General features: G+C 42.8%; 1 protein-coding gene across 5 annotated transcripts in view; it reads right to left on the reverse strand.

Moving 5' to 3' along the window:
* The window catches only part of ptprz1b (protein tyrosine phosphatase receptor type Z1b), a 49,792-nt gene that overhangs the window by 8,837 nt on the left and 14,514 nt on the right, over positions 1-26,441 (reverse strand). For 4 of the 5 annotated variants that reach the window (XM_053861958.1, XM_053861956.1, XM_053861957.1 and 1 more), the window contains exons 2-12: positions 21,021-21,089; positions 7,616-7,795; positions 5,617-5,768; positions 5,432-5,527; positions 5,295-5,361; positions 4,249-4,406; positions 2,336-2,483; positions 1,661-1,845; positions 1,056-1,182; positions 824-864; positions 281-703 (exon numbers count right to left, since the gene is read on the reverse strand). In XM_053861958.1, the coding sequence (XP_053717933.1) occupies positions 281-703; positions 824-864; positions 1,056-1,182; positions 1,661-1,845; positions 2,336-2,483; positions 4,249-4,406; positions 5,295-5,361; positions 5,432-5,527; positions 5,617-5,768; positions 7,616-7,795; positions 21,021-21,089 (1,646 nt within the window). The remainder of the gene's footprint in view (positions 1-280; positions 704-823; positions 865-1,055; positions 1,183-1,660; positions 1,846-2,335; positions 2,484-4,248; positions 4,407-5,294; positions 5,362-5,431; positions 5,528-5,616; positions 5,769-7,615; positions 7,796-21,020; positions 21,090-26,441) is intronic. The other variant, XM_053861955.1, reaches the window with a different exon arrangement.

Below are 26,441 nucleotides of genomic sequence, written 5' to 3' on the forward strand. Positions count from 1 at the left end.
GGAGGAAAACTGCAACGAAAGCAAAATCAAATCCATATGAAATCGAACATTTTGGTATTTGGATTATTGGTAAAGTAATGTGATGAAAAAGGCAATACGAGCGAAAAAGTCAAATCAACTTCTATTCATATTGATAGATATCAATAGCAATATTGCAATGACCAGGTGACACTAACAGTATAATTATTATACTGTATATATGTATTGTGAAGGATTAATAAAGCAATAAGTATTAAATGACAGTGCCGTAAGATATCCAAATAAATAAAGTGAAGACTACCTGATTTGGCTGCATGGACAAAGACGCCTCCTCTGTGATTTGGCGGCGGACGTCAGGCAGCGTTGTCGGTCGGGCGCCAGCCGGGAACAGAAATCCCGGCTGCTCCGTGCTCGTGGTGACCCAGGTGGCACCGTTACCATCAAAGCTCGGCTTCATCAGCGTCTCCGCCGTTGTGATCAATTGTTCCTCATCGATCTGGTTCTCATCCAAATCATCGAGGTCGAACGGCATTTCCGACTTTTTCTTATTCTGTTTTGTTCGGATCTTGACTGGAGGCTTTGACTTTGGGACTGGAGGTGGGGCCGGTTGCATCGGCTGGTTCTGATAGACCTTGGTCTGCTCAGCTGGGACTTCTTCAACTGGACTGTGGTTCTCGGAGATCAAGTCCAATTCATTCTGATTCTCTGCTTTTGGTGCAACCTGCTGACAGAAATATTATTTGATTGAGCCTTGCTCCTAAATGGTTTTAATAACAGAAGAGGTAGAGTTCTTGTAGGTGTTTTAAATATATGTGCATGTGATCATAGGCGAGTGAATACATACCCCACTGGTGCTTTGTGAGATGTCTGGATCTTGGTCACTCTCTACAAAAACAAAAACAAAAATAAATAACGTAATATCAGTAAGTAAACAATTAAGAAGTGTTTAATAGGAATACAACATATGGTGTAATGCGTTTGATACGCCAATAGAGGTCACTGTTGCCTTGTCAACGAAGGCATGAACGCGATGCATTTGTTCTAACCTGAACCTGGGTGAGTGTGGGAATATGTACCGGGGTCTTCCAAGGGCATGTCGACAATAATCTGGCTGCTCCAGCGCCCCCTCAAGCCGTTGGTGCAGACAGCCACCACTTGAACCACGTAGCTGCTGTTGGCCAGCAGGTTGGGAATAATGGCACCCTGGAAGTAAAGTCAACAGGTGAATGACCTTTAGAACTCAAATTCAAAAAGATTCTTTGATCGACTCTTTGATAAAAGCACTGATGACTGACGTGGCGTATTTGCAACAACTTATATAAATAACAATAACAGGTAAACTATTTTTGGAACTGTTGACTTTTGTAGGTATGAAAACCAAAATAATGTATGTCCACCTTAAATTTGTGCATATTGATATAATAATGTAGCAAAAATTGTGCTGGTTTTAAAAAAAAAATTGGGGGAAAATTGGGTAATTATAATTATGTAAAAGTACAGTTGTAGTTATCGCCTTATTACAGGACAATAAGGCCTTGTACGATTCTTTTAAATGATTGATTTTGTTTTATTTAATGCATCCTCAAATGAATACATCAGGAAAAAAAAGAGAAAAAAAACAAAAAGCATATCAGCATAGATAAATATTAGCTATTTAAAAGTAAGTATAGAAATACGGTACCACATCTTGGTCCCCGTCTGTGCGGTACTCCTGTTTCATCTGGTCCCGTCCCTGTAACCTCTGGTAGGTGACCATGTACCAGTCAATAGTCGTGTCGTAAACAGCTCGTGGTCGTTCCCAGGTCACCACAATTGTCGTGTCGTTCTGGGGGTCCGCTTGCAGGTTTTCAGGCGGAGAACTGCAGGCTGGAGGGCACCGTGGTTAAGTTGTTAAAACCAGTTGTGTTATACATTTTGTTTTTCATGATGTTTTTCCCTCCCGTGTAAATTTGATGCAGTGCAAACACTCCTCTGTTAATATTTAATTCCATCTGTGAGTCTAGTTTCCTGGCAACATCTCACCAAAAATGCGAGATGGTTTGTAAACACACGTACTGAATACTGATTCATCTCTTGATGTGTTGGTGAAAGCCGATGGACATCAACAGACAGGAAATATTAATCATGTTTATATGGATCGCTCACTGGAGATTTGGGTTCTACGCTCACCCATCATGACATGACGGAGGAAGGAAGAAGCCGAACACCCTTGACACACATCTACTTTTCGACTTGTTTTTGAAGTGAAAGCAATTTGAGGGTAAAACCTCCTGATATGAATATTTTTAAAAGCAGTAAAATTCACTCAAAGTTTACTCAAACATTCGCTGAGTTTGTTCACAACAACATCCCATACTTGGCGTGAGCACGTCCTCCACTCCGGTGTAAGAGGCGAACACTTGGCCCATGAACTGCTGCTGCTCCCGGAAGTTGTTCTGAAGGTAATCGGTCAGCACCACGTAGCCGGCCTGCTCCATGGTCATCACCTCGCAAAAAACCTCCAACTGCACATACACAAACATGCAAACATGGAAGTTGGATTCCGCTTCTTCTGAGTGTTCGTGTTAGTTAAGTTAAATGAGCATTTCAGTTAGTGACAGCGTGTGACAGCCACTCTGTGTGCTCCTACACCTTTCAGTGTGCCAGTGTGTTCACAACATGGTGTGCGTTTGGCAGTATCTCAGTGTCTATAAATCTCAAGGGTGGATGCCAAACAGGGTCTGTTACAAAGTTTGCGTGCTTGTCTGTAAATGTCTGTGTCACTGTGAGTGCTTCACCAAGCATGTGTGCACATGTGACTAAAGGCGTGCTTCACTCCCAGCCACTAAAAACAATGCTCTAATTTGGCAATGCAATGTCAACCTCCACACCCAATGTTATGTCAGAGATAAGAACACGCTTGAAAGACTTCAGATACACGATCGCCGACTGATTTTCATATTATAAGACTCAAACACAAGTCCTGATTCTTCTGCTATAACTTATCAAGTGTCTACTACTTTGGGGAAAAGCGGTCATGGGGGGGTCTTTCAAAGGCAGAGCGGAATCATGCCACATTAATGTGTCAGCGTCTGGATGTGCCCATGAGCAACGTAAATGACGAATCACGCAGCCTGTTGTGACACTGAAACTGAACTTTACTTGTCAGTTTGCATCAGTTCTCTTGCTGTTAATTTTGCACTGATCAGGAAGAGCTGACCTGGGAGCTGGTCTGAGGGTTACATTTTGGGAAATATAAATACTGTCTCCCAAATTGTGGGTTTTACAAGCTTAGACAGGAAGACCTTGAAAGGTGGATACAACGCAAGAGTTCTGGATGAGGAGAATAAATGACAGTAAGCTTGCGATTTCTTTCTTCACCTGAGTTAAAGATCCACTGATTCACTGACCAGGGATGCACATTGGAACATTCAGTGGCCGAATGAAAAATAAAAAGGCAACATTTGGCTTCTTGAGTATTTATGCAAATTTTTTTAAATACTAAAAAAATACCCACATTGGACATTATTATTATAGTATTTAGTATTATTCGGTACTTGGCCCATCATTTAAAATTTTCAATTTGGTGCATCTCTAATGATACTACGACATATTGTAACAGTTCGTCTCGCCTTGCATTATTGACAGACGGGCACCAAGTATCGATATTGAAATAATAAACATACAGCCATTGTAAAAGTATTCTCTCACAACAAGCCTTCGGCAATTTTTTTTAAGATGTTGCTTCCCATGAAAAAGAGTAAATACACTGGTTGAGTTGAAGAATAGAGAGGCGGGCGATTGGACTGCGCTGGTCCTTGGGTCTTTGTCTCAAGTGAATACACAAACATTATGGCGCTGTTAACCATTTGCTAATAATATTGTCCAGTACTGGTCAAATGATGGAAACATGGCTTGACTCTGTCTCGCTGTGTCTCACTTCCATGTCTGCCCATGATGACAGACACATGCCAGTGTTAATCGCAGATTAAATCTCACCAACAGGAGTCTGTTGTTCACATGTGTAAATTGTGAATCGCTGAACTAACTCGATTGAATTTGAATTACAGTCGCATGTTAGTCTTGTTTGACTGTTTGAAGATTGGCCTTAGCTGAAGTGCTGGACGCCTATGACAATGATACTCATACAGCACCATGATAGTAAATCTTCGTAATTAGCTTCAACATGTCTGTTCAAGTCAAATGCACAACACAGTATATTTCTCTTTAAAATGGTGACGTCATGATGAACTGTTTTCTTCCGCTGGATTTACATGAAACCATGCTCACCTGAGTTTCAGACACTGCCACAGTGTGTTTGAAAACCACCCACTCCACAGTCTCGGAGCAGGGAGGAGTGGTCAGCGAGCCGTTGTAGATGTAGTATTTATCAGTGTTATTGGGCAGCAAGGAGCGCAGGGAGAAAGGGACCACGGATGCAACCTTTCCTGGAAGAAGAAATTAAAAAAGTGACACCTTTAGGTTTTAATTTTTCAAAACATATTTAAAATTGTAACGTTATCCTTGCCAACTTGTCCAGTAATAAAATCTTAATCTTAAAAGGCAGCAGGGAAAAATATGATGGTAGTATTTTGAAAATGCTCGACACTACAAATCCAGCTATTAAATAACTATCATTATCCACTGTACAACTGAAGAACTGAAGGCCAAAAAAGGCATGACTGTATCTAGCAGCCCCTTCTTCTTTTCCCTGTACCTCCATCTCCAACATCCTTCATTGTCTCTCCTCTCCCTGTCTAACAAAACCCATTTCCTCACATTGTAATTCTCCACATGAACTCTGACATACTGTACTCTTCCGATCTGGTCCTTTCAAGTCACCCCACAGTCTCTTCATCGCATCCATTTCTAACTCTGCTTCCTCTGTTTCCATCAGTTGTTAAACCATCTATCATGTCCGCTCATACAACTGTTCTTAATATAATTATTAGATTATTTCAGTATTCAAATCAGTTTATAAATAAAGCATGTTAAATACTAAACACTTTCATGTTTAAAAACAATATTTTTTTAACCAGTATTTTCATATTATCCTCTCTAGATCTCTATTACCATATCTTCTGGAACCTTTCCCAGCTACTTGGGAAAGGTTCCAGAAGATTCTGACTACACTAGTCAGAATCAAGACAATAAACCTCTTTATGTTTATAAGCTATAGAAGGAAACCAGAGCGCTGGAGTGGAAAGCAGTTGCAATTGAACAACCTTCTGGCCACTATCCATCCTGCTGCCTAGCTAACTAATATTCTAATAAAGTTTATACTTTCATACATACTTTCATGATTCCCTGCTGCCAAGATGCTCTTAAATACTGACCAAATCTGCTGACAGTGTTGGCGGCCTCGATGACAGGAGCGAAGTTCTCATTATCATCCAGGCTGATCTGAGGGCAAGAAACATGAATTTTATACGGTCATGACTAGCTAGAGGAACATTGAAGAAGCCCCTCCGACCTCAAAGAACACAGCCAGAGCGGCTATCCTCCCTCCTTCTCTCATGGCCTCCTCCACAGTCCGATACTCGTCCGGGTTGTAGCCGTAGATCTGCATCTGAATTCCAAACAAACAAAAGTGACCAACATGTATGACACCACACCAACACATGTTATCGATTTCAAATGAACTTGACAGTTTGGTACCTCAAGAGGATATCTGACCCCATTCAGGCTGTGTTCTGACCCCTCTGAAGAAGCATTACAGCGCCCCCAGTGGAAGGAAATTCTGCCCACACGAAACCTGGAGCTCAGCCCTCCACTGCTGATGAAGAACTGTCCATCTACAGCGATGGACACTGGAGGACGAAAAACAAGTCGTATAGTCACAGGGAGAGGCGGTAAAGCTGAATTAAATACTCACCAGAGTTATTTGAATAAGGACGATAATCAAACACTTTCTTAAAATCATTGTCAAGCTTTGGGAGAAGAGATAAAAGGTGTTTTTCCAATATGTCTAAAACCCAATGACTTAAAGTGTCATTAACTTTACCATCAACCAACACATAATTATTGATAATACTGGCTTTACATTTTGTGTATATATATAAAAAATGAATTTTGTTTCCTTATACTACCAGAAAATGCATTGTGATTCAGAAAAGCTTCTCATAAGTGTGTCACACCATCTTGTGACGTCACCGGAGGTACGCTGTGCACTGAAGCGGTGGAAGTGAATAATGAGGGATTTGTCAACAGTTTTCAGGAAGCAGCAGGTTCATGGAAAGAAAGGACTTATTTTTATTCGAACCACGTTGTTGTGGAAGCGACAACTCGCACTATAGTCACACGATTTACATGAAGGATCAGAGACGTGCAGACGGCAACGCTGAACAGTTATCTTAATGTAATTTCAGTCTGCAGTACTTAAGAAGGCTCAGCAGTACAAAACATAAAATATGTTTGGGTAAACAGTGGGACTTACTCTGTCTTGTACCTGCAAGTACTGACACCTAGCTTTCTGCACTGTTTTGGATAGTGCTGGATTTATCGCTCGCTGTTTGCATACGTTCCATAACCGAGTGCATTTGCATTCAGTTTCAAAACTCGTGTGAGGCAAACATTCAGGCCAAAACAATCCTGCAAACAGCAAAATGCTGATGGTTCCCACTCGTCCCTCTTTCTTTAAGCTTGCTTCACCTCATCGTCTTTTGGTTAGAAGAACAGGCTTACAGGCGCACTGGTGCCAGAGGCACATCCAGCTGTCATGCAAGGGTTCGGCCTTTCTCCTCTGATCATGAAGCTGAAGAGCTTCTTCACATGCATTCTAATGGTTCGCCGACAGGATCGACCTCCAGTCACATCACAAAGGCTTGTTTCTGGTTCTCGCTTTGAGCTGAACTGGATTTATACTTATTTAGCGTTGTACTCCAACAGATGTGATTTTGTAGATCATGTCAGAATGTATTTTCATGCACCATTCCAGATGCATGTCAGTGACACACCCACTTTTTTCACAGTGGCAGATACAGGATATGAGATTTTCTATACGAGATCATCGAGATTATCCTTTACATTCATCAGATATTATCCTGGCACCGTTCACAAATTCAATTTCCTTCATGACATCACAGCGAAAAACGATGAATAGTTGGCTCAAACACACACACACACACACACGCAATCCTCCGATCAGCAGTGTTACATTTCCACTTCTCATTGTCCAACATTCTCCACTGTTGACTCGCCTGCTGCTCGGTTTCATCTCTGCATACAGATCTTTTTTTACTTGTGTGTTTCAATGTTTGCCTTCGTTTCTCTAATTAGATTATTCTTTATCTCTCACTGCGTCATTCCTCTGGGAACTTTTGTTAAAGCTCCGTTGAATAAGAAGATTAGAGCGTATTTTCTGCATTCTGCTTTATCTTTTCATGCATTTCAAACATTCCCTCACTTAACATTCCGTAAACAATGCCACTTTTATCCATCTCTGCCTTCCGGAATCCAATTAAATGATGTTTTCTAATACCAAGTAGCGTCCCTTGGGATGAAGTCCTTGTCCATCGTGACGCAACATGCGTGTTTGTTATTACCGCTCGAATTGAAGCAGCTAAAACACCTTTTGGCTCGTCCACTACAAATAGGCCTGTAAGCTCATGTGTGATAGCCATACCAGGATTTGTTGTGTGCGGACAACTCAAAGTACCTGTCTTGCCATTGTTGTGGACCAGTGTGGACTCTGACGTCAGTTGATCCCAGCCCTCGAACTGAAGCTTTTGATACTGAGTTCGAACCTGAGCCAAGGCCTCATCGATGTCCACAGGAGATTGTCTGGCACTGTTACAGGACGGGTACTTCCTGCCCCAGGTTCGCTGGTTTTGGACACCTGTCGAAAGATGATCACAGAATTTTAAATTGTAAAACATGAAGCTCTGTTTGGTGGCAGTAAATTCTACATTGATAATCTAACACTTAACGGGTAAACCCAGATTCAAAACAGTGCTAGTTTGTCTCGAAAAGGAGTCGCTGATGTATTCAAAGGCTGTGGTCGTGCTCTGCTTTCCTTTAGGAATCTGACTTTTTTTTTTACTTTGTCCGTTCAAAAGTACATTGTTTCAAGCGACATGAACCTTTCAATGCTTCTACTTTTAATGAGAAACTCTGTAACACAAGGATGAATGTGACTTGGTTGGTTGGTTTTATGTGAAGCCAATACTGATTTCCTGTCCAAGCTACAACAGCCATACAAAGGTCAACCCAATGCACGATTTGGACTATCATAGTGGAACGAACCGTACAGAGAGGCCACAGTATCACCTGCACATGGAGGTACACAACAATGCATGAATTCATTAGGTCTCAGTTTAAATTAAAACGCAGTGAAACCAAATCAGACACACTACTGTTCTTAAAGTATTGGATCGCCCGATCTTCCCTAGTTTTAAACAGCACTGTTCAATTTGGCATTTGAGTTTGAGCTTGAGTTAAAGCATCAGCAAGACCAACATTAATTTAAGGTTGTGATAAGTAAAGAAACAAAAGAAACAGAATCTTCTTTATATATGCTAACGTATTCCATAACTCCTCATTTTTCCTTCCTGCATCTGACATTGAGTCAATACACATTTAAAACATTTAGCATGTATTTATCTGAAGATCATAAAATCCCACCACACTCAATAATGCTAATGCTGAAGGACGTCCTGAGCGCTAATGTTGATGTCTGCGAGGAAGAGCAGCTTTAACTGGGTTAAATCTTAAAAAGGCAGAGTGAGTCAGTTCGCCGAGGATCAGTTAGTCGAATGAATAATGGAACAGAGCAGACATGCAAATATTCGGCCATGCAGCACACCAGAAACCCAGCAGCCATTTGCAATTGGGCAAACTTGACAATAATGCAAAGATAGAGGAAACATTTCAGCGAAGCCGTTCACACCTGTGTTGAGCTGCCAGTGTCACAGGAGACATAGGGAATGCAGTAGTTTTAGACATAAAAATAATGGCATTTACACTAGATTAGAATGAATGCAAGATCTGAATATCAATGTGGAAACAGTGAAATATGATGTTTTGTTTTCCGTCCAGAATTTGTATTTCATAAGTTTCATACAACATAATGCTCTGTTTGTGGCTCATGTGCTGTCAGAGAATACAAAAGCTGCAATGTCACATGACGACGTTTTATCATGGTATCTTCAGTCATTATGAAAATATGCAAAGATGGCCAAACACATTTTTTCCTTCATCGAATGAGTGAAAAATGATAGAACACATCTGTTCTAATGCATGCTGTGTTTATAGGTGAATAAGTTAAAACGGTTGATTATGTTTTGGTTCATCATTCGCTAAAGATACTACGGTATTTCATGTTTGGATGAATCTGTTCTATTATTGGGAAAGATGAGCCAGAGTCTTTAAGACAGTGTAGGAAGCGCAGGTGCGTGTGTGTGTTCCAGCCAGCATGAGTGCCCAGAGGCGCACACGGTTTCAGACTGTGTTGTAAGCATTTGTCCCGATGATGTTACGTGGAAAACACAATCAGAGAGTTCGCATGTGTTCAACATTTTCATCCACCTTTTTGTGCAATAAATGTAAGAAGCTGACGGGAGTGGAGGGTACTTTTTTTTTGGAAACACATGTCGGCCATGAGCTCCGGTGGATGATTTTATTGGAAAAACCTTCACAGCCCACTCCTGTTTCCTTCAGTCAAAGTTGACTGACGTAGAAAAACCTAGTCTTCTGTCCTCAGTGACATCAAAAACAAATCACGCTTCAGGTCCAGATTGCAGCAGTCTCAACAGACGACAACACATCACCCCAGTTTGGGTTTCATTGCACTGGCTCCCTGTCCACTTTAGAATCGACCTCAAGATTTTATTGATGACTTTTAAAGCCTGTCTTTGGATCCTCAGGTGGCTGATTGTCTCAAAGAGAAGACCGGACTGGACTTAAATCTCGGGGAAACAGTCCCTTCTCCATCAATCTCCGAAAGGCAAAGCAAGTACCTGTACCGTTAAAACTTATATATATGTATGTACATATATATATATATATATATATATATATATATATATATATATATATATATATATATATATATATATATATATATATATATACACAAGTAACGTCCGACTCAAAACCTGCTCGACTTACGACCACGGGCAGCAGATGCTTATTTATTTATTTTTATTCAATGTCTGGCACCGCAGCACGTAGCAGACCAGCATTGCGTACGACAGTTAACACTACAGTAGCACCTATAACCCTCGTGTTGGCTATTTTGAATGGCATTCGACTTACTTCCAATCTGACTTACGAATGGGATCGGTTCCGACCAAACGGTTAGATTGTTGCTTGTGTATATAATATATATATAGTGTTACATGAATGTTGCACGGATAGTAATGGAGTATGGATCAATTTCAATTGTAAAATGCAACAAGGCCATTTATACCAAATATGTATAAAATATGAAAAGACAGCTTTGTGCATCAAGAACAATAACCTTAATTGATTTATATTTTATATTTGTGTTGTGCTGTTGCGCTGAAAAGTGTTACTCATCCACGTCAGGTGTGAAGCACAAACAGTTTTTCATGTAAACACATTATTAGTGAGCGACATGGTGGCAGACAATAGGTCTAATGAGGTCAGAGCAGATGGTTCAAGTGTAATTGGTCACACTCGACTTCACTGGTATCGACTTGTGTGTTTGCACGTGAACGCTTTGTTTCAGCTGACTGGACAACAGCTGAACTCCTGAAGAGTGACCAAGGATTTACAGTCTTTAGACACAGATCTCAGGGTCAGATTCAGGCCTACAGATGACCCAGACCAACAACCACATGTCAAATGAATAACAATATAAATGTCTTCTCATATTCCTGCTCGATGTTTTAGTGTCTGTCATGAATTCGACACAGCAGAAATCGGTTTTTGTGCATTTTTTTCTTCCAACGAGATGCTTTCTGTCCTAGGTTGAGGGCTTTCAGGCTAGTCCAGCTGATGATGACCATTTCAGGCTGGACATAGGGCTGAAATCCGCTGGCCAACTTTGGGACTCATCTGCCAGGCTGATGTAAATGGTTGGTGAAGTTCCCACAGCAGTAGATGAGTGGCTTAAGATCAGACCCATCACGTGCCGTCATGTTAGATGTAACCGTCAAACTGCACATTGCGGATCTGAAGACACTCAGACATCGGTTTGGATTTGATCCGCGTGAGACAGTCATCCTCCCTCCTGACATCCACCTTTGAAAGATCAGTGGGATGTGAAAATGAGACGGACAGATAAACAGTACGTTTCTTTGCAGTTGCTGCTGCTGCTGCTGCTGCTGCTGCTGTACTCTCCAGCTCAACCCCCTGAGGAGATCCACTTCTTTTGGAGGAGGACTGCAGCAGCAGACATGAAAATGTAAAACAGAGTAGAGGAGCGAAGACAAGTACAAAGAGTAGAGGGAAAATTGAGGGAATGAGATGGTGTGCCTGTTAAAAAATTATTACGAAATGTATTTCAGCTCTCATCTATCAGATTACGTAATGTCAGTGCAGTCAGCCGTCAGCTTCTCAGTCTGTATGTCGCGAGGGACTGTGTGTGTCTGTGTCGTACAGAAAAGTGTGCCATCTTTTATCACAATAACCTCCGCACACACACACACACTGTCTCTACTCTCCTGCCCACGCTAACACCAATTATGCATCCTCTCACACTCAGCAACTAAATAGTTCCGACGCCACAGCGCAAGCTAACAGCCGTTGAAACATGCAGGATTATTGAATTGAATAATGCAGGGCTTAACTTTTGGGGGCTACTGTGTGTCTGTGTTGGTTTGACTCACAGTTGCAAAAATAGAATGCATCAAATATTGAAGGCATGAAAAAAAAATTGAATGCAGGTTTAACCCCCTGTTGGTGCCGTGGAGGAGATTGCCCTCAATTCACGCCACAAAAATAGGATTTTATTTATTTATTGGCAGCAGATTACTAGACATGGGCTATCTTTAGATCCAGAGATTTGAGATCCGCTTCCGATCCCATCCTCGAGAGTGCTGCCATAACTGGCGTCCAGGGTCCACTTGACCTGAGGATTAAGCTTTACCTGTCAGTGGGAAATGGCAGTTTGGCTCCATAAGAATCCATAAGAGTTTATTTCTTTCTTGTAGCAAAGACCCACTACTCCAGTGTGACCTTCTTTTTCATTTGCCATCTTCCTCCTCTGCATACACCACTGTAAAATCTGGGCTCTGATAGGTCAACGCACCGCTGAAGTTCAGTTTTTTTTAGCTTGTGCTTGATGCAACATATGAAGTCACCTGGAACTCTCATATTGAATTGTGACAACTTGCCGCATGAAACTCCTCTACATTGACTCAACAATCAGTTGCTTTCACAGCACTCATCACATTTGTTGTGAACACACCTTCATACAGTATATGTTTCGGAATGCAATGACAGCATTATAAATATGAACTAAAGTGTACTGCAGTGGAAGGAGTACAGGGATAAAACCACTTCTCGAATGTTCTACAGTGGCTGTGTTATTATTCCTGCTGTGTGATAGGAAGATCATGAAATTGTTTTTAGGGTTTAATGTATTCTCATGCAGATGAGTCAATGTCATGTATTGAGTCAAGCTTAAGGAGAGCAACAGCGCAAACCTGACATGATTTATGAAGATGAATCTGTTGAGAGGGAACAAAAGCACATTTGAATAACAAACACGTACGACTGCTCTACAGGGAGAATTTGCCTCTCCGCTTTGATTCAATGTAAACAGAGGATTCAATGTCGACAGAAGAAAGATGAAAGGCTACAGCCACATCTGAGGCATTATATCTGTTTTATAACTCATTTTCAACAGCTTATCCAATGACAGGCGGTTCTGCTATGTCAAAACGACCCTGCATTACCTTCTTCAAAGAGGTCTTCAATAAAGAAAAGACATCCTGGTGGGTTGACGGGACGGTCATAATCGAAGCAGCAGGAGGCGTGCAAACATTGAATAGTGTGTTTTCAAACACATCATTACCTCATGTGTCTTACAAAGCATCACATAAGAACAACTGGAGCAGAAGAGAGGACAGCCTAAAATATTTGGTGACTAAGCGAGCAGTTAAGAAGACAGTGGGAGGTGAGGAAAGCACAGACGGGAGCTCGAGTCTCACCAATATGCAGGCATAGCTTGAAGTCATGAAGAAGAAAACAGACATACGAAAAGTGTAACAGGAGACAGTGTGAGCAGAAGTGAACGGATCAAAAGTTTCCAACAAACAAACAAACCCAAACTGCACTGACCAGCTCCCTGAAGCAACAATTATAATAGTGGAGGCATGACTCAAGTGACTCCACATGACCCCTAACTTCAGGAGGAGATGACAAATCTGTCAGACCCAAATCCCTCCAGGATTCAGCAGACATCCTTTTTTTTCCCTTTTTTTGTGGACAAAGCTTCAAATTGAGGGCACTTGAAAGTTGACAAGTTCTTTGAGCCAGAATTGCAACTCCACATTCCATCACTTGCCCAGACATACTTGTCGTATTATCAAAGAACAAGAACAACTAGAGTCACAATTTAAAGGGAAAAGAATTGGTGAAGCAAATACAGGGCTGGTGAGATACAGTTGACCTTTTGGTCTTATGGTCTTACACCTATAACTTAGGTTTAACAGTTATCTACTGTGTTGGGTGAAATGTCACCTTAACCTACGGTGAAGCATGAAAGAACTATGTTCATCTGACTCTGATGGATTAAATTGCAAAAATAGGCAAAGTCGACACAGTGCCCCGACTCAATCCATTCACTTCATGACATCCTAGACATCACAAAGCTCATTCATGTGACCAACAAAAAATCACGGGATTGATGATGCACCATGTGCTGTAAACAGAGCCACGAATGGACTTTATTGTCTTGACAGATGAAGTGTGTTTTTATCTGTGACAGGGAACATGCATTAGACAATGGATCAGTTAGACCAATGGCTGTGACACCAAAGCTAGACCTTAACTGTCGTTCATATCACCCACATTTCATTCTGTTTATTTTAAACGCAGACCGTGAACTGCTACTTTTGCCTTTTCTCCCTTATTTGGAAAACTGGGAATGGGCTCCCCTTTATTCTATTCAAAACTAAAACATATACTTAAACAGCTGTATATGTAAAGTCATACAAATAACATGAAGAGTGACGCTATAATTAATTTTTATTATATATTTCTATACATAAAATAAGACAAAAATGTGGCCTGGAAATGTACAGTAGTCCATTACTACGTGTGATAACTGGTTCCCTTTATGATTACATATCAAAGCCACGCAAGCAAGTTTAGTTCGAACATCCATCACAGTTATCCAGGAATAGCACACAATTGTCTGATGTGAGGGAATTCTGGGTTAACAGAGAGCATGAGCTGGCAAACACATACAGTATAAGCTGCTGACAGATGGAGCCCTAGAGGGGATTGTCTCCAAGCAGAAGGATCCGAGAGACCCCCTGTGGGCACGCAGAGCACACAGTGAAGGGGGCAACAGAGGATTTCTGCCAACACTGCAGGTTCAGTTGAAGATTACATCACATGCGATATGACAATAACTTTATTAGCAGACGTCTGTGGGTCACTTCCTGCGTATTGAAAAATACCAACTTCCAGATTGACGACTTTTATACTAGTAATTACAGCAAGAATGACTAAGGTGGGTTTTAAAGCACAAAGAAATATTCAGAGTACGAAATATAGAAATGCTAGTATGATGCCATCAAGATGAAAGTGTCAAGTGCAATATTGCATCATGAATAGAGTCAAGCTAAACATTTGACTTCAATATCGGCAAAATAAAGAGACCCAGCCACAACATATGCCTCTTCCTACTCTTGTGTAAGTCCTTATCATTCACCAGTATATAAGACAATGTAATGTGTTTTTGGGCGACTTGAACTTTCAAGCAGTTTGTATGCTACCTGAATTTAGTCCTGAAGGGGGTCGGATTTCTAGTTCTTTTTTCTTCAGCAAATAAATCTAATTTACCTATTGAGTAGCTTTGCATCAAAATGTACAGTATATGTGTATTCATCAAGTTACATCCATTCATCTTCAGTTACCCACTGCTTGGTCCTGTTCAGGATAGCGGGGAGTGCTGGATCCTATCCCATTGGTCATTGGGCGCGAGGCAGGAATAGACCCTGGACAGTTATGTTTTGTTAAAAAAAAATGTTTACATAATAACTACTAAAAGAGAGTGTAAAAGGTTGCAAAAATGGCAGCATCCGTTGCACCCATTGCAAAGTTCTAGCCACACTGTTACGGTTTCAACTGATAAAAAATCCAATTGATCAAAGCATGTACAGCAGCATAAAGCAACCTATTTGATGCTAAAAACAAAGCGGACTCACGATTTGACCTCACAACATGTGGACCCCGAATACTTCAAAACCCAAATGGAATGGAAAAGGAGAAATCAACCTGTTACCACAGCTCTGCTAATCCCCTTTGTACATGGAAACATAACTATTGCAGACGCCGCCTGCAAAGCCCTCTCATTATTCAATCAATAAACATGAGTGGAACCTTGATTTGCACTTTTTCTTATAGTGTTATTTTCTTAGGGCATAAATAAAGTCCTGGTTTCCTGGTCTTTGAAGCGACGATGACATATTGAAATTCAGAGGTTGCCTTCATTTTAAACATCTCTTTTCAGTTTTTTTCTCAGTGTGTCTTTTCACTCTCCTGATTCTTTTCTTCCACTTTCCTCTCTCTTTTACCATGCCTCCCAAACTCTGACCCGACTAAAAGCAGCCTCACAATGAAGTGGGCTTCTTTCACATGTTAATATTGTTATTTACAGCTCAGTGAGCAGCTCGAGACAAGAAACAGAGGTGGACACAAAGGCACGACTCTGTCATACACGCACAAGCCAGCAATGGCAACAATCACTGGGAAGCAAAAAGAAGTAACTCAGCGGCTCCCTTTTCTTGTGACGCTGAGCCCCGCGGAGTCGAGTGAAGAAGGAAGGACACGGGGGAATAAACAAAACACCATTACAGATAGAAGGGATGAGGATGAGTAGTCATGGATGGAAAAGAGAGGTGTGCTCCCATTTCACTCTTCAGAAAATCCTTCTGTTAGCACACTGCAGTGACAGAAGTTAAACAGCAATGGAAAAAAGAATCTCTTCAAGCAACAGTTTCAGAAAGAGTCATGATAGACAACCAGCAAAAGAGTGGTGTAGTCAGTGATCATCTTCAGTCGAGACAGAGTCACTTAGATCTCTGCGGTCAGAGATAAGAACAGCTGTACACTACACACTAGTGACGTAGTCAATACACCATGAGCTAAAGCTAGACAAAGATTTGACCTGCGTATCCAAAGTCACAAGAACTGAGTCACTAGTAGCATTTAATCTGGAATATTTCAGGTTGGTAACATGGCCTACAAAGCAGGAGTCTGAAAGTTAGTTGTAAGAAGAGCCTGGCATATAGCAGCAAGTCAAATGAGCCTATCAGTTCAGAATAACATACCCTAAATATGGTGTGGAAGAGCCCAAAAGTCTGTTTTAAGAAGAAACCCGGATATTTGAAAGTTAGTTTAACGTAAGGCTTCACTAACTTCTCCTTGAATTTGAGTTGTTATTTGGGTTCTTTGGCACCAGCCGGAGCATTAGAACACCCATATTTAACCATCTCCCCAATCCCACTTCCCTCAGTGCATACTGACAGTATCAAACTGATATATCAATATATTTTTAAGTAAATGAATTTCAATCAGGGGAGGAAGCCGGTCAGACCGGGCAGGCCCAAACGTATTGTGAGGGTCTGCTGGGAACGCCTGGCGGAACCCACTGTCAGTGGGGTCTTTAACTCCCACCTTCGGGAGAGTTTCTCCCAGATCCCGAGGGAGGTAGGTGACATGGAGTCTGAGTGGTCCATGTTCTCCTCCTCCATTGTCAGTGCGGCTGCACGCAGTTGTGGTCGCAAGGTCTCCGGTGCCTGTCGCGGCGGCAATCCCCGAACCCGGTGGTGGACACCGAAAGTAAGGGATGCCGTCAGGCTGAAGAAGGAGTCCTATCGGGTCTTGATGGCCTGTGGGACTCCTGAGGCAGCTGACGTGTACCGGCAGGCCAGGCGTGCCGCTTCCCGTGCAGTCTTGGAGGCAAAAACTCGGGTCTGGGAGGAGTTCGGAGAGGCCATGGAGGAGGACTATTGGTCGGCCTCGAAGAAGTTCTGGCAAACCGTCCGTCGACTCAGAAGGGGGAAGCAGTGCCTCACCAGTGCTGTTTACAGCGAGGGTGGGAGACTGCTGACCTCGACTGGTGATGTTGTCGGGAGGTGGAAAGAATACTTCGAGGGTCTCCTCAATCCCGTCGTCACGTCTTCCACTCAGGAAGCGGGGACTGAGGACTCGGATGGCTCTCTCATCACCCGGGCCGAAGTCACCGAGGTTGTTCGTAAGCTCCTCGGTGGTAGGGCCCCGGGAGTGGATGAGATCCGTCCGGAGTATCTGAAATCCCTGGATGTTGTAGGGCTGTCGTGGCTGACACGTCTCTGCAACATCGCGTGGCAGTCGAGGACAGTGCCTCTGGATTGGCAGACCGGGGTGGTGGTCCCCCTGTTTAAGAAAGGGGACCGGAGGGTGTGTTCCAACTATAGGGGGATCACACTCCTCAGCCTCCCTGGAAAAGTCTATTCCAGGGTACTAGAGAGGAGACTTCGGCCAATAGTCGAACCTCTGATCCAGGAGGAACAGTGTGGTTTTCGTCCCGGTCGTGGAACACTGGACCAGCTCTATACCCTCCACCGGGTGCTCGAGGGTTCATGGGAGTTCGCCCAACCAGTCCACATGTGCTTTGTGGATTTGGAGAAGGCGTTCGACCGTGTCCCTCGCGATGTCCTGTGGGGGGTGCTCCGGGAATATGGGGTGCGGGACCCTCTGCTAGGGGCTGTCCGCTCCTTGTATGACCGGAGCAGGAGCATGGTTCGCATTGCCGGCAGGAAATCAGACCTGTTCCCGGTGCATGTTGGTCTCCGCCAGGGCTGCCCTTTGTCACCGGTTCTGTTCATCACTTTTATGGACAGAATTTCTAGGCGTAGCCAGGGGGCGGAGGGGATCCGGTTCGGGAACCACAGAATTTCATCTCTGCTATTTGCGGACGATGTTGTTCTGCTGGCCTCATCGGACCGGGACCTTCAGCATGCGCTGGGTCGGTTTGCAGCCGAGTGTGAAGCGGCCGGGATGAGGATCAGCACCTCCAAGTCTGAGGCCATGGTTCTCGACCGGAACACGGTGGTTTGCTCTCTCCAGGTTGGTGGAGAGGTCTTGCCTCAAGTGGCGGAGTTTAAGTATCTCGGGGTCTTGTTCTCGAGTGAGGGAAAAAGGGAGCGTGAGATTGATAGACGGGTTGGTGCAGCGGCGGCAGTGATGCGGTCGCTGTATCGGACCGTCGTGGTGAAGAGAGAGCTGAGTCACAAGACGAAGCTCTCGATTTACCGATCGATCTACGTTCCCACCCTCACCTATGGTCACGAGCTTTGGGTAGTGACCGAAAGGATGAGATCGCGGATACAAGCGGCTGAGATGAGTTTCCTCCGCAGGGTGGCTGGGCGCACCCTTAGAGATAGGGTGAGGAGCTCGGTCATCCGGGAGGAGCTCGGGGTGGAGCCGCTGCTCCTCCACATCGAGAGGAACCAGCTGAGGTGGCTCGGGCATCTGATCCGGATGCCCCCTGGACGCCTCCCTGGGGAGGTGTTCCGGGCATGTCCTACCGGGAGGAGACCCCGGGGAAGACCCAGGACTCGCTGGAGAGATTATGTCTCCGGTCTGGCCTGGGAACGCCTTGGGATCCCCCGGGAGGAGCTGGAGGAGGTTTGTGCGGACCGGGAAGTTTGGGCTTCCTTGCTCCGAATGCTGCCTCCGCGACCCGACCCCGGATAAGCGGCAGAAGAAGGTGAAGGTGAAGGTGAAGGTGAATTTCAATAATTTCAATTCAATATTTTATGAGAACAAAAAGCAAATCAACTTTTGTCAGTAAAATGCAGAGCATAAAAACTGAGGTAATTTCTGGAGACTTTAGAGAAATGTCAACGTTATACAAGAACCACCAAGACAGGGAACTCAGTATTCAACAATGCGCATTAATAAAAATGGGGAGAAGAAATTAAAATCAGATTAGAAAGAAGTGGTTGAAAGTGTAATATGTGTAAATCAATTCAATGAACTTGGAAAAAAAAGAGTGAAAGTTATGTTTTTGTTCTTTTGTTTTTTCATCAAACCCCATTTTTCAAAAACAAATTTTGTCACAGGTTGCAGGATGTGGGGAAACACAGGGGCAACCCACACTCATTCTTTGGCAGTGTCAGAAACAGCATATGCTGTTGGGGCAAAGTGAAAAATACATGAGGAAATATCCAGGGATACGTCACACTATGGGACAGTAAGATTATGCATTCAAGAGCATATAGATCAAACTGCGAATAATGAAAATGCCAGCAAGAGAGTTATATCTAGTCGAGAAACCGCATGTTAGAACTCAAGACTGGATAGACTTCTCATTATCTTTGGGTTGACTTTGGATTTTTTTTTTTGCATACAGGGAAGTAAACTGGCATGTTGTTGAAAGTGTAAACATTACATCGATATAAGATGAATTCATCGCAAAGTATTCATTGTACCTACTACAGTGTTCCCTCGCCATATTCCGTGGATTCAGTGCATTGTAGGTTTTTACATGGCTGTCAACTTTCACGCAAATGATTTTCCCTTTCTCAAATGACAAAAACTGCATACTCCCAGGGGTGCGACACACTAGCAGACGTCTGCACCATTTCAAATCGAGGATGATTGTATTTTTTACGGTGCTCCATGCAACACAGAGGATTGTTCAGACAGTGAAAAGTGAAAAGTCAATCGGATTTTATACGCATTTTACAGTGAAAGAGATCCACTCGTGGGTCTGCCCCAGTGAGACTACAGGCACCAACACCCACTCCAGGTGCTGTGGGAGAAATGACTCAGATACTGGATCAATTGTTTCATGATCGTAGTTTTAAGCTTCTTTAGTTCAAGGACACACTCAATAATGACATTAGTCGTTTCAGACTTTATTTGATGATCTGCGCTACCCTTTGTTACCCAGGGTAACCCGGGTGCTGCTACTTCCTTCCAGTATGGTGCTTCAACTATCGCATGTGATCCCTGGATGTAGCCCCCTGCGATAAATGAGGGAACACTGTACTGTATACGTAAACCAGTAGGCAGCACCAGGATCTTAGGTATGATCCAGCTGCATTGGCAGAGATTGGCCTTGCTATGTTGAAGTGAAGTCTGTGGCAGCAGTGAAGTTTGTTCAGGGTGTTCAACATTCTTTTTTAATTCCTAGTTTTAAACGGTATTAATTACTGATATCGGGACTCAGAATCGGAAAGTACTCAATTGTCAGCACACAGTCTGCAAAAAAGTGTTCCTGTCTCGGGAAGCAACCTTGGTAGAAGCAAAGCCCCATTAAGGCATACTGCACCCCGCTGTTAGTGATCGGCTCGGCCCCACAGTCATTGACAGTAAGAGCTCTCTAGATAGTGATCGGACAAGGCAGGTTATACAAGAAGCCTGTCGGGAGATCCCTTCAGTCTGTGGCACATCACCCCCCAGCCAGTAGTCTGACCCTCCACTGCAGAAGGAGCCATGACAACATAAATCCAAACACTCCAAGTCAACCTAAAGCATGACTCAAATCTGATTCCCAAAGTTTCACAAGGTCAAAAAGACCACCGGGACATTCTTCATCAGCGGCCATTTACCTGGAGGGCGGTTAATAAGTTCAATTACACTTAGAGCGTGGATCACCCGTAGAGATGCGTCGTACTCCTTCAACTCTAAGAAGCTAATCTCCCTCTCGAGGGACTATTACTGTCTGTGTCTTTGTTTGAGCTTAGACCAGCGGGGGCTTGCTGCTGAGTTTGCTCTTGTCACCCAACCATATGGCAGCCAAGAGATCAGGCCAGACACTTCCTGTCTGCAAAGATTTTTTTTTTCTTACAAATCTGATGTCATTTCAAGAGGTGTGAATTATTAAGCTATAAATCGGCAATATAGTTCACATTGTGCAAATGAAATCTGACCTGAGTAGGACCAGTCGATGTCTTCAGGAAGCTTTTTCAGGCCTCGGACCAGAAGCTCCACCACCACCACTGGGGAGAGAAAAGACATGGTGTCAGTCAGTGAGTGGACATTTCATAAATCGGCTGCTAAAATGTTAGAGCCACTATGGGATGAGGATCAAGTACACTCGGACTTACGGTTGCGATAAAAGATTTAATGAACCACATTAGCACTCACTGTCCTACCTATGGTCCGTGTTCACTTCATCAAATAAATTCATATTAATTACAAGCCTTCTTTTCCACAACCTTGACTATGTAGGTTGAACCTTATATAGCGGGGCGTTATTTATAGCTGCATTAGCTGAACTGTAAAGAGCTTAAAATACCAACAGATGGCAAATGTGTACGTTGCAGCCGAGGTGAAAAGAGCCCCAAGTGGGACCTGAGAACGCAGTTTTGCAGACAGAGGAAACAGTAGCATCAAGAGGGAGAAATTAGGGAAGACTGTGCCACAACAAAAGGGGAAATATACCCCAGGAAATAAAGACCAGTGACAGATCAAGGAGGACCAAAACAAAAGGAGCGAAGAGGAAACATTGTGTCGGCTTCATTTGGAGCACAAACCTGCTTTAAGGAAGATGAAAGGCAGCACAGAGCCAAATTTAGGTCACGGCAGCGATCATCATATCCACTACATTAGCTCTGTCAATGAGGCAGTGCACAGCGTCCACAAAAAGACACCAACACATTTTGGCTACAATTTTTTTTAAATTCCATGAATCATATTTGTTCCGGCCAACGAAACTGAATGTGTCATCATCATACATCATCTTCAGACTTCCAAATGTATACACACGTGACTGAGTCCAGATTTCATACAGGGATGGGCCATACAATGTTGCTAAAAGGAGGTAGTAGCTCCTCATTCTGGCCTAGTCCCTTGACTCCCTCCCAGTGCCTGAAGATCATCAGCCTCTGGGCGACTACACTACCACGATTCCATCTAATATCAGGAAGACAAATTCTTTTATGAGCTACAGCTGATGCAGCACATTGTGAGACTTTCTTTATACGAATCAGCAAGTGTTACATAACACACATTTTGAAATAATGCCCCAGGCCATATACAGTGTATATAACAAATGATATCACTGCTGGTTGTGGATGGGACCTTATTTCTGACATCCCTTATCTTGAAGGAGAAGTTGCTCAGTAGACTCGTGTTGATCATGAACGGTTCAATCATTGTCAAAGAGACTTCACTGAAGATCAGGAACAACACGCCTCACCGGTCGATTTGTTTGTTCTGTTCACAAGCAGTGAAGCCTTCCTTCGCATCACAGCTGAACAGAATACCGTTTGATAACAGAACAGGAATTAAAAGTTTCCCTTACATAATACCTTCATTCTGTCGAAACCAGAACCTTTAATTTCATGTTCTGCTTTGTTCCCACAACAAATGAAGGAACCTTGTCCGGACAATGATGTCCGTTAACCCTAGACCAATTATATAACATGATGACCTGTAATAAAATGAAAACGCAGGTCGCTAGGTTACAGGTACCTTACATGTTAGCATGTCACCAAGCCTCTGATAGTTGTGGATCAGAACATTGGGAAAGCAAAAGACAAACACTGGTTTGACACATAAATGCTCAAGCAAAATATCTAGAACCTAGTTGTATGGAGCGAAGCAACCTTGACTAAAGACACAACCCACAGACCTGTGACAGTACAACAGAGGCAACACAATTGCAATAATGTAACCATCATTGCATGGCTGTAAATCACCCAACACTAGTGTTCCAGGGAAAATGACAGTTCCTGTTGCTGTGAAAACAGCATCACACACACGTTCTTCTATTCATCAGAACCACGACCACCAACAGATGTGATGTTGCAATTTAACGTCTCCCTCTTTTCACCACTTCCCACCAGGTTCCCGCAACAGCAACCATGGTTTAGTCGGCTCATGTGTCCTCGAGCAGAACATCTACAACTGAAGTACAACAGCAGGACATCGTCTGATCACTGATATGTGTAAAAGTCATGAATATTTAACTGAATCACTTCTTCCCCAGATAAATACATACAACACTGTAGTTGCCCCAAAACATCTAGCGGGGAGTTTACTGCAGTAGAAATAGAGCAGGAAGTCTCTGCGCTGCTCTCACACTCAAACCAGTAGTTTGGCAGTTTTTGCTTGGTCCTAGTAAATTTGAACAGCAAACACAGACGTATTGTAGCGTGTTCTTGCTCTTTAAATGAGGCAAAGGGCAACAAGGTCAATGAAAATGTTGCTTCCTGATTCTGTTGCCATGGTAATAATATCATGAGAGGTGCCGGCTGTTTTCTTCCGAAGGCAGCATGAAACAGTCTTGTATAATGTGAAGTAGCTTTCCGATCCCTCAATCAAAGGCGTCGGACCCGGCGCCATCACAACAACAAACAGATCAGCAGATCTGACGACCATTTCTGGCAGCGACCCATGAAGTGAACTCGCAGCTGAATCAGTTTTATTCCACTCTTGTGCGTTCGTCCGCCTGAGGGACGTGACACAGAAGGTTTGGGTGAACGCACTGACAAGGCTTCTCCAACAATGATGCAGAAGCAATGGCTGTATTACGGTTACGCAACATAATTGTTTGAGCTGCTGTTGAATCTTGGCGCGAGATAGAAAAAGCTCACACGGAAAAAAAACAACACCTGGTGCAGAAAATAACACTATTTTAAGTAAATATATCTAGTCTGCTAAATTAAGCACTACGTCCTCAGTTTATGTCCTAAGCGCTTTATTTCATAAGGAGCGAGATAAAAGCCTAAACAAGACCTGTTAAAGTCTTTCAACATAAAATTGCTGTTTCGGAATTCGTTGCTGAAGTATTGAAAATTCTACAAGAGAAATAACTTTGATTGGTCTCACTGGTTATTTCACTTCAGCAAAGAAGAATCCAAACCAATGAAAACCCATATTCTGAAAATAAGAATAAGCAAGGAAATGTGATTCACAGAAAATACAAGATTGAAAAAAGTAATATGACATTTGATTTTTTTAACATGATTTGTTTTCTGTGATATTTAAAGACAGAGCAAGATGTTTTAAATGATTCCTCCAAATACCTCACTTAAATCACACTAGCATTTGTGTCAAAAAAAGGCCTGAACAAGAAATCATCAGCATATTTATGATCAAAGTTAATTTCATTTTTAATGTATTTTCCCTAAATATACTACTTATAATATATATGATAAACTAAATATATTTTCCATGTTGATGTCATATTATATCCCAGTGTTGTTTGGCTAAGTTAGAGTTTTTATCCAAACAGAATTCAGCTTGCTTGCGCTGTATTGGTTGTATGAAATCAGACCGAGGCCTTCAGAATCGAAAGCTGGGTGATTGTGCTCTATGAGACATGTTTCTTTTGCCACTGTCAGCAAAATGTGGTTGTCTCGTCTGAGTCTTTCTGATGCAAAACTGCGACTTTGCAAATGAGCGAACAATCTTAATAAAGTTTGCCATGTCTGTGGATACTGTTTCTCCAGCTGTGGTCATAAATAAATAATAAATAATGGTATGGTCGGATGGTAGAGCATCACTGACAGGTGTGAAATGCAAGGCCACCTCTGCATATTCATATGAGCACTTTCAATATGCCCTGCTTTTCAAAAACCACACACACACAAGGCAGATATGTTTGGAATACTCTGTCAATCTCACATCATTCTTCCAGTGACTGCATGACAGGGCGCTGAAATTTACTCTTTAGGCGCAACAACTTGACCTTAACACTTGAGCTTCTTGAGTTTCCCGAAAATTCCTTTCCAACATGCGGGAGGGGGAAGAGAACTTGTTGCCTTCAATCAAGGCGCTGGTGAAAGTTGAGCCAGCGTGAATCACACAATGTTGAGTTGATGACTTTATTTGACTTTGTTTCACATGTTGGGCCTCGGGCCACGTTGTGCGTTGCAGTTTGATCGATTCAACAGCAGCTCTCTCTGACGGTTGTGTGAGAAGAAGCCCCTGAAGCCCAGTGTTGTTTTGCTTTCCTTGCAGAATTCACTGCACGAGATGGAAAGACGCCTTTGGCTACTTTTGCCAAAATACCCCAGAATCCCTCATTGATCAGACAAAATTATTCGCTGGAAATGTGATTGCTGTCACCCAAATGAAAACCATAAGCATCTTAAGTCATTTAGCAGAAACACAGTGATAAATCAAGTTAGCTATGTGCATCTCCTCTTTCAGGCAGCTAACTGACACTTAGCGTTTTACTGATATGCTGCCAGTGAGATACAACATTTTTCATTTGACTTTAAAAATTGGAAAATAAAAAAGAACAATAATAAATATGTAGCTTGTCAGATGCTAAGAAAAGCACTTATTTACAATTTGTTTGTAGTTTAACCACCAACTCACTCTTGTAAATTCTCTTGCCACTTTTTAAATTGAGCTTATTTAGACACGAGGACCGCTTGTTAGAAGATAGTCTTTTCCAGGGGTGAAACCTAATGGTAGCGCTAGAGAGGAAGTTTCAGCAAATGAAGGTAACAGGCTGTGACTGTTGAGTCACATGCTCCAGATAGAGTTTGGTTACAAATAAGTGCTATATGTTTGAATGCAGAAATCCATTACAGCCACAAACAAGGCCAGGGTGAATGTAAGAGTGAGATGACCTGTAACACTGCTCGTGACCAAGCTCTTCAACAACCCTCTCTTAAACAGTAGCACCAGTTCATTGCCTGCTCCCGCAGTGTTTATCGCCTCTTAAGTCTCCATCACGACAGGACAAACTCCTCCTCTGACAAAACTGCAAAATATGGACGGACGCCGGCGACCTGGTGCCGGAGTGTCAACTGTTAACCCTGGTGCACCCGGACACACATTTCTTCAGGGGCCCGGCGACATAAAGAATTCAGCTGTGTTCTGTGTCAGCTGGTTGAATCAGTGCGCTTCACTTGCTCTTTGCCTGGCACTGATTTATTTCTCCAAGCAAGAGACAGTTGACACACGCAGACCAGAACCTCTCCATCTCTTTTGAGCTTCCATTTTCACAAAAGAGCTTCAAATAAAAAGCAATGGAAGCATCTTCACTGAAAATGAGTCTGTTAGTTGGAAAGATCAGCCATTCTGATAATAAATATAATCTCCAATATTCATGGAATTGTGTTTTATATATAGCAATGACTCCCTGAACGGCAGTGAACGGAACATGGTGTGTTAGCTACCAGCACAATTATCATTATGTTGAAGTTCTAAGAAGTGATTAGGTTTGCTATTCACCCTCCAGGGTCGGAGCCTCGGCTGCCTCCACATCTGCTTGTTAGTCTAAAGAGCAGTGAGGGCTCTCTAATGCTGCAGTAATGAACTCTTCAGAAGAGGAGACATATAAACCACATACCAGTATTCTCCCTAATGTTTTCACTATTTCAGCAAGA

This window comes from Synchiropus splendidus, chromosome 4 (assembly GCF_027744825.2).
Source record: "Synchiropus splendidus isolate RoL2022-P1 chromosome 4, RoL_Sspl_1.0, whole genome shotgun sequence".
Taxonomy (NCBI): domain Eukaryota; kingdom Metazoa; phylum Chordata; class Actinopteri; order Syngnathiformes; family Callionymidae; genus Synchiropus; species Synchiropus splendidus.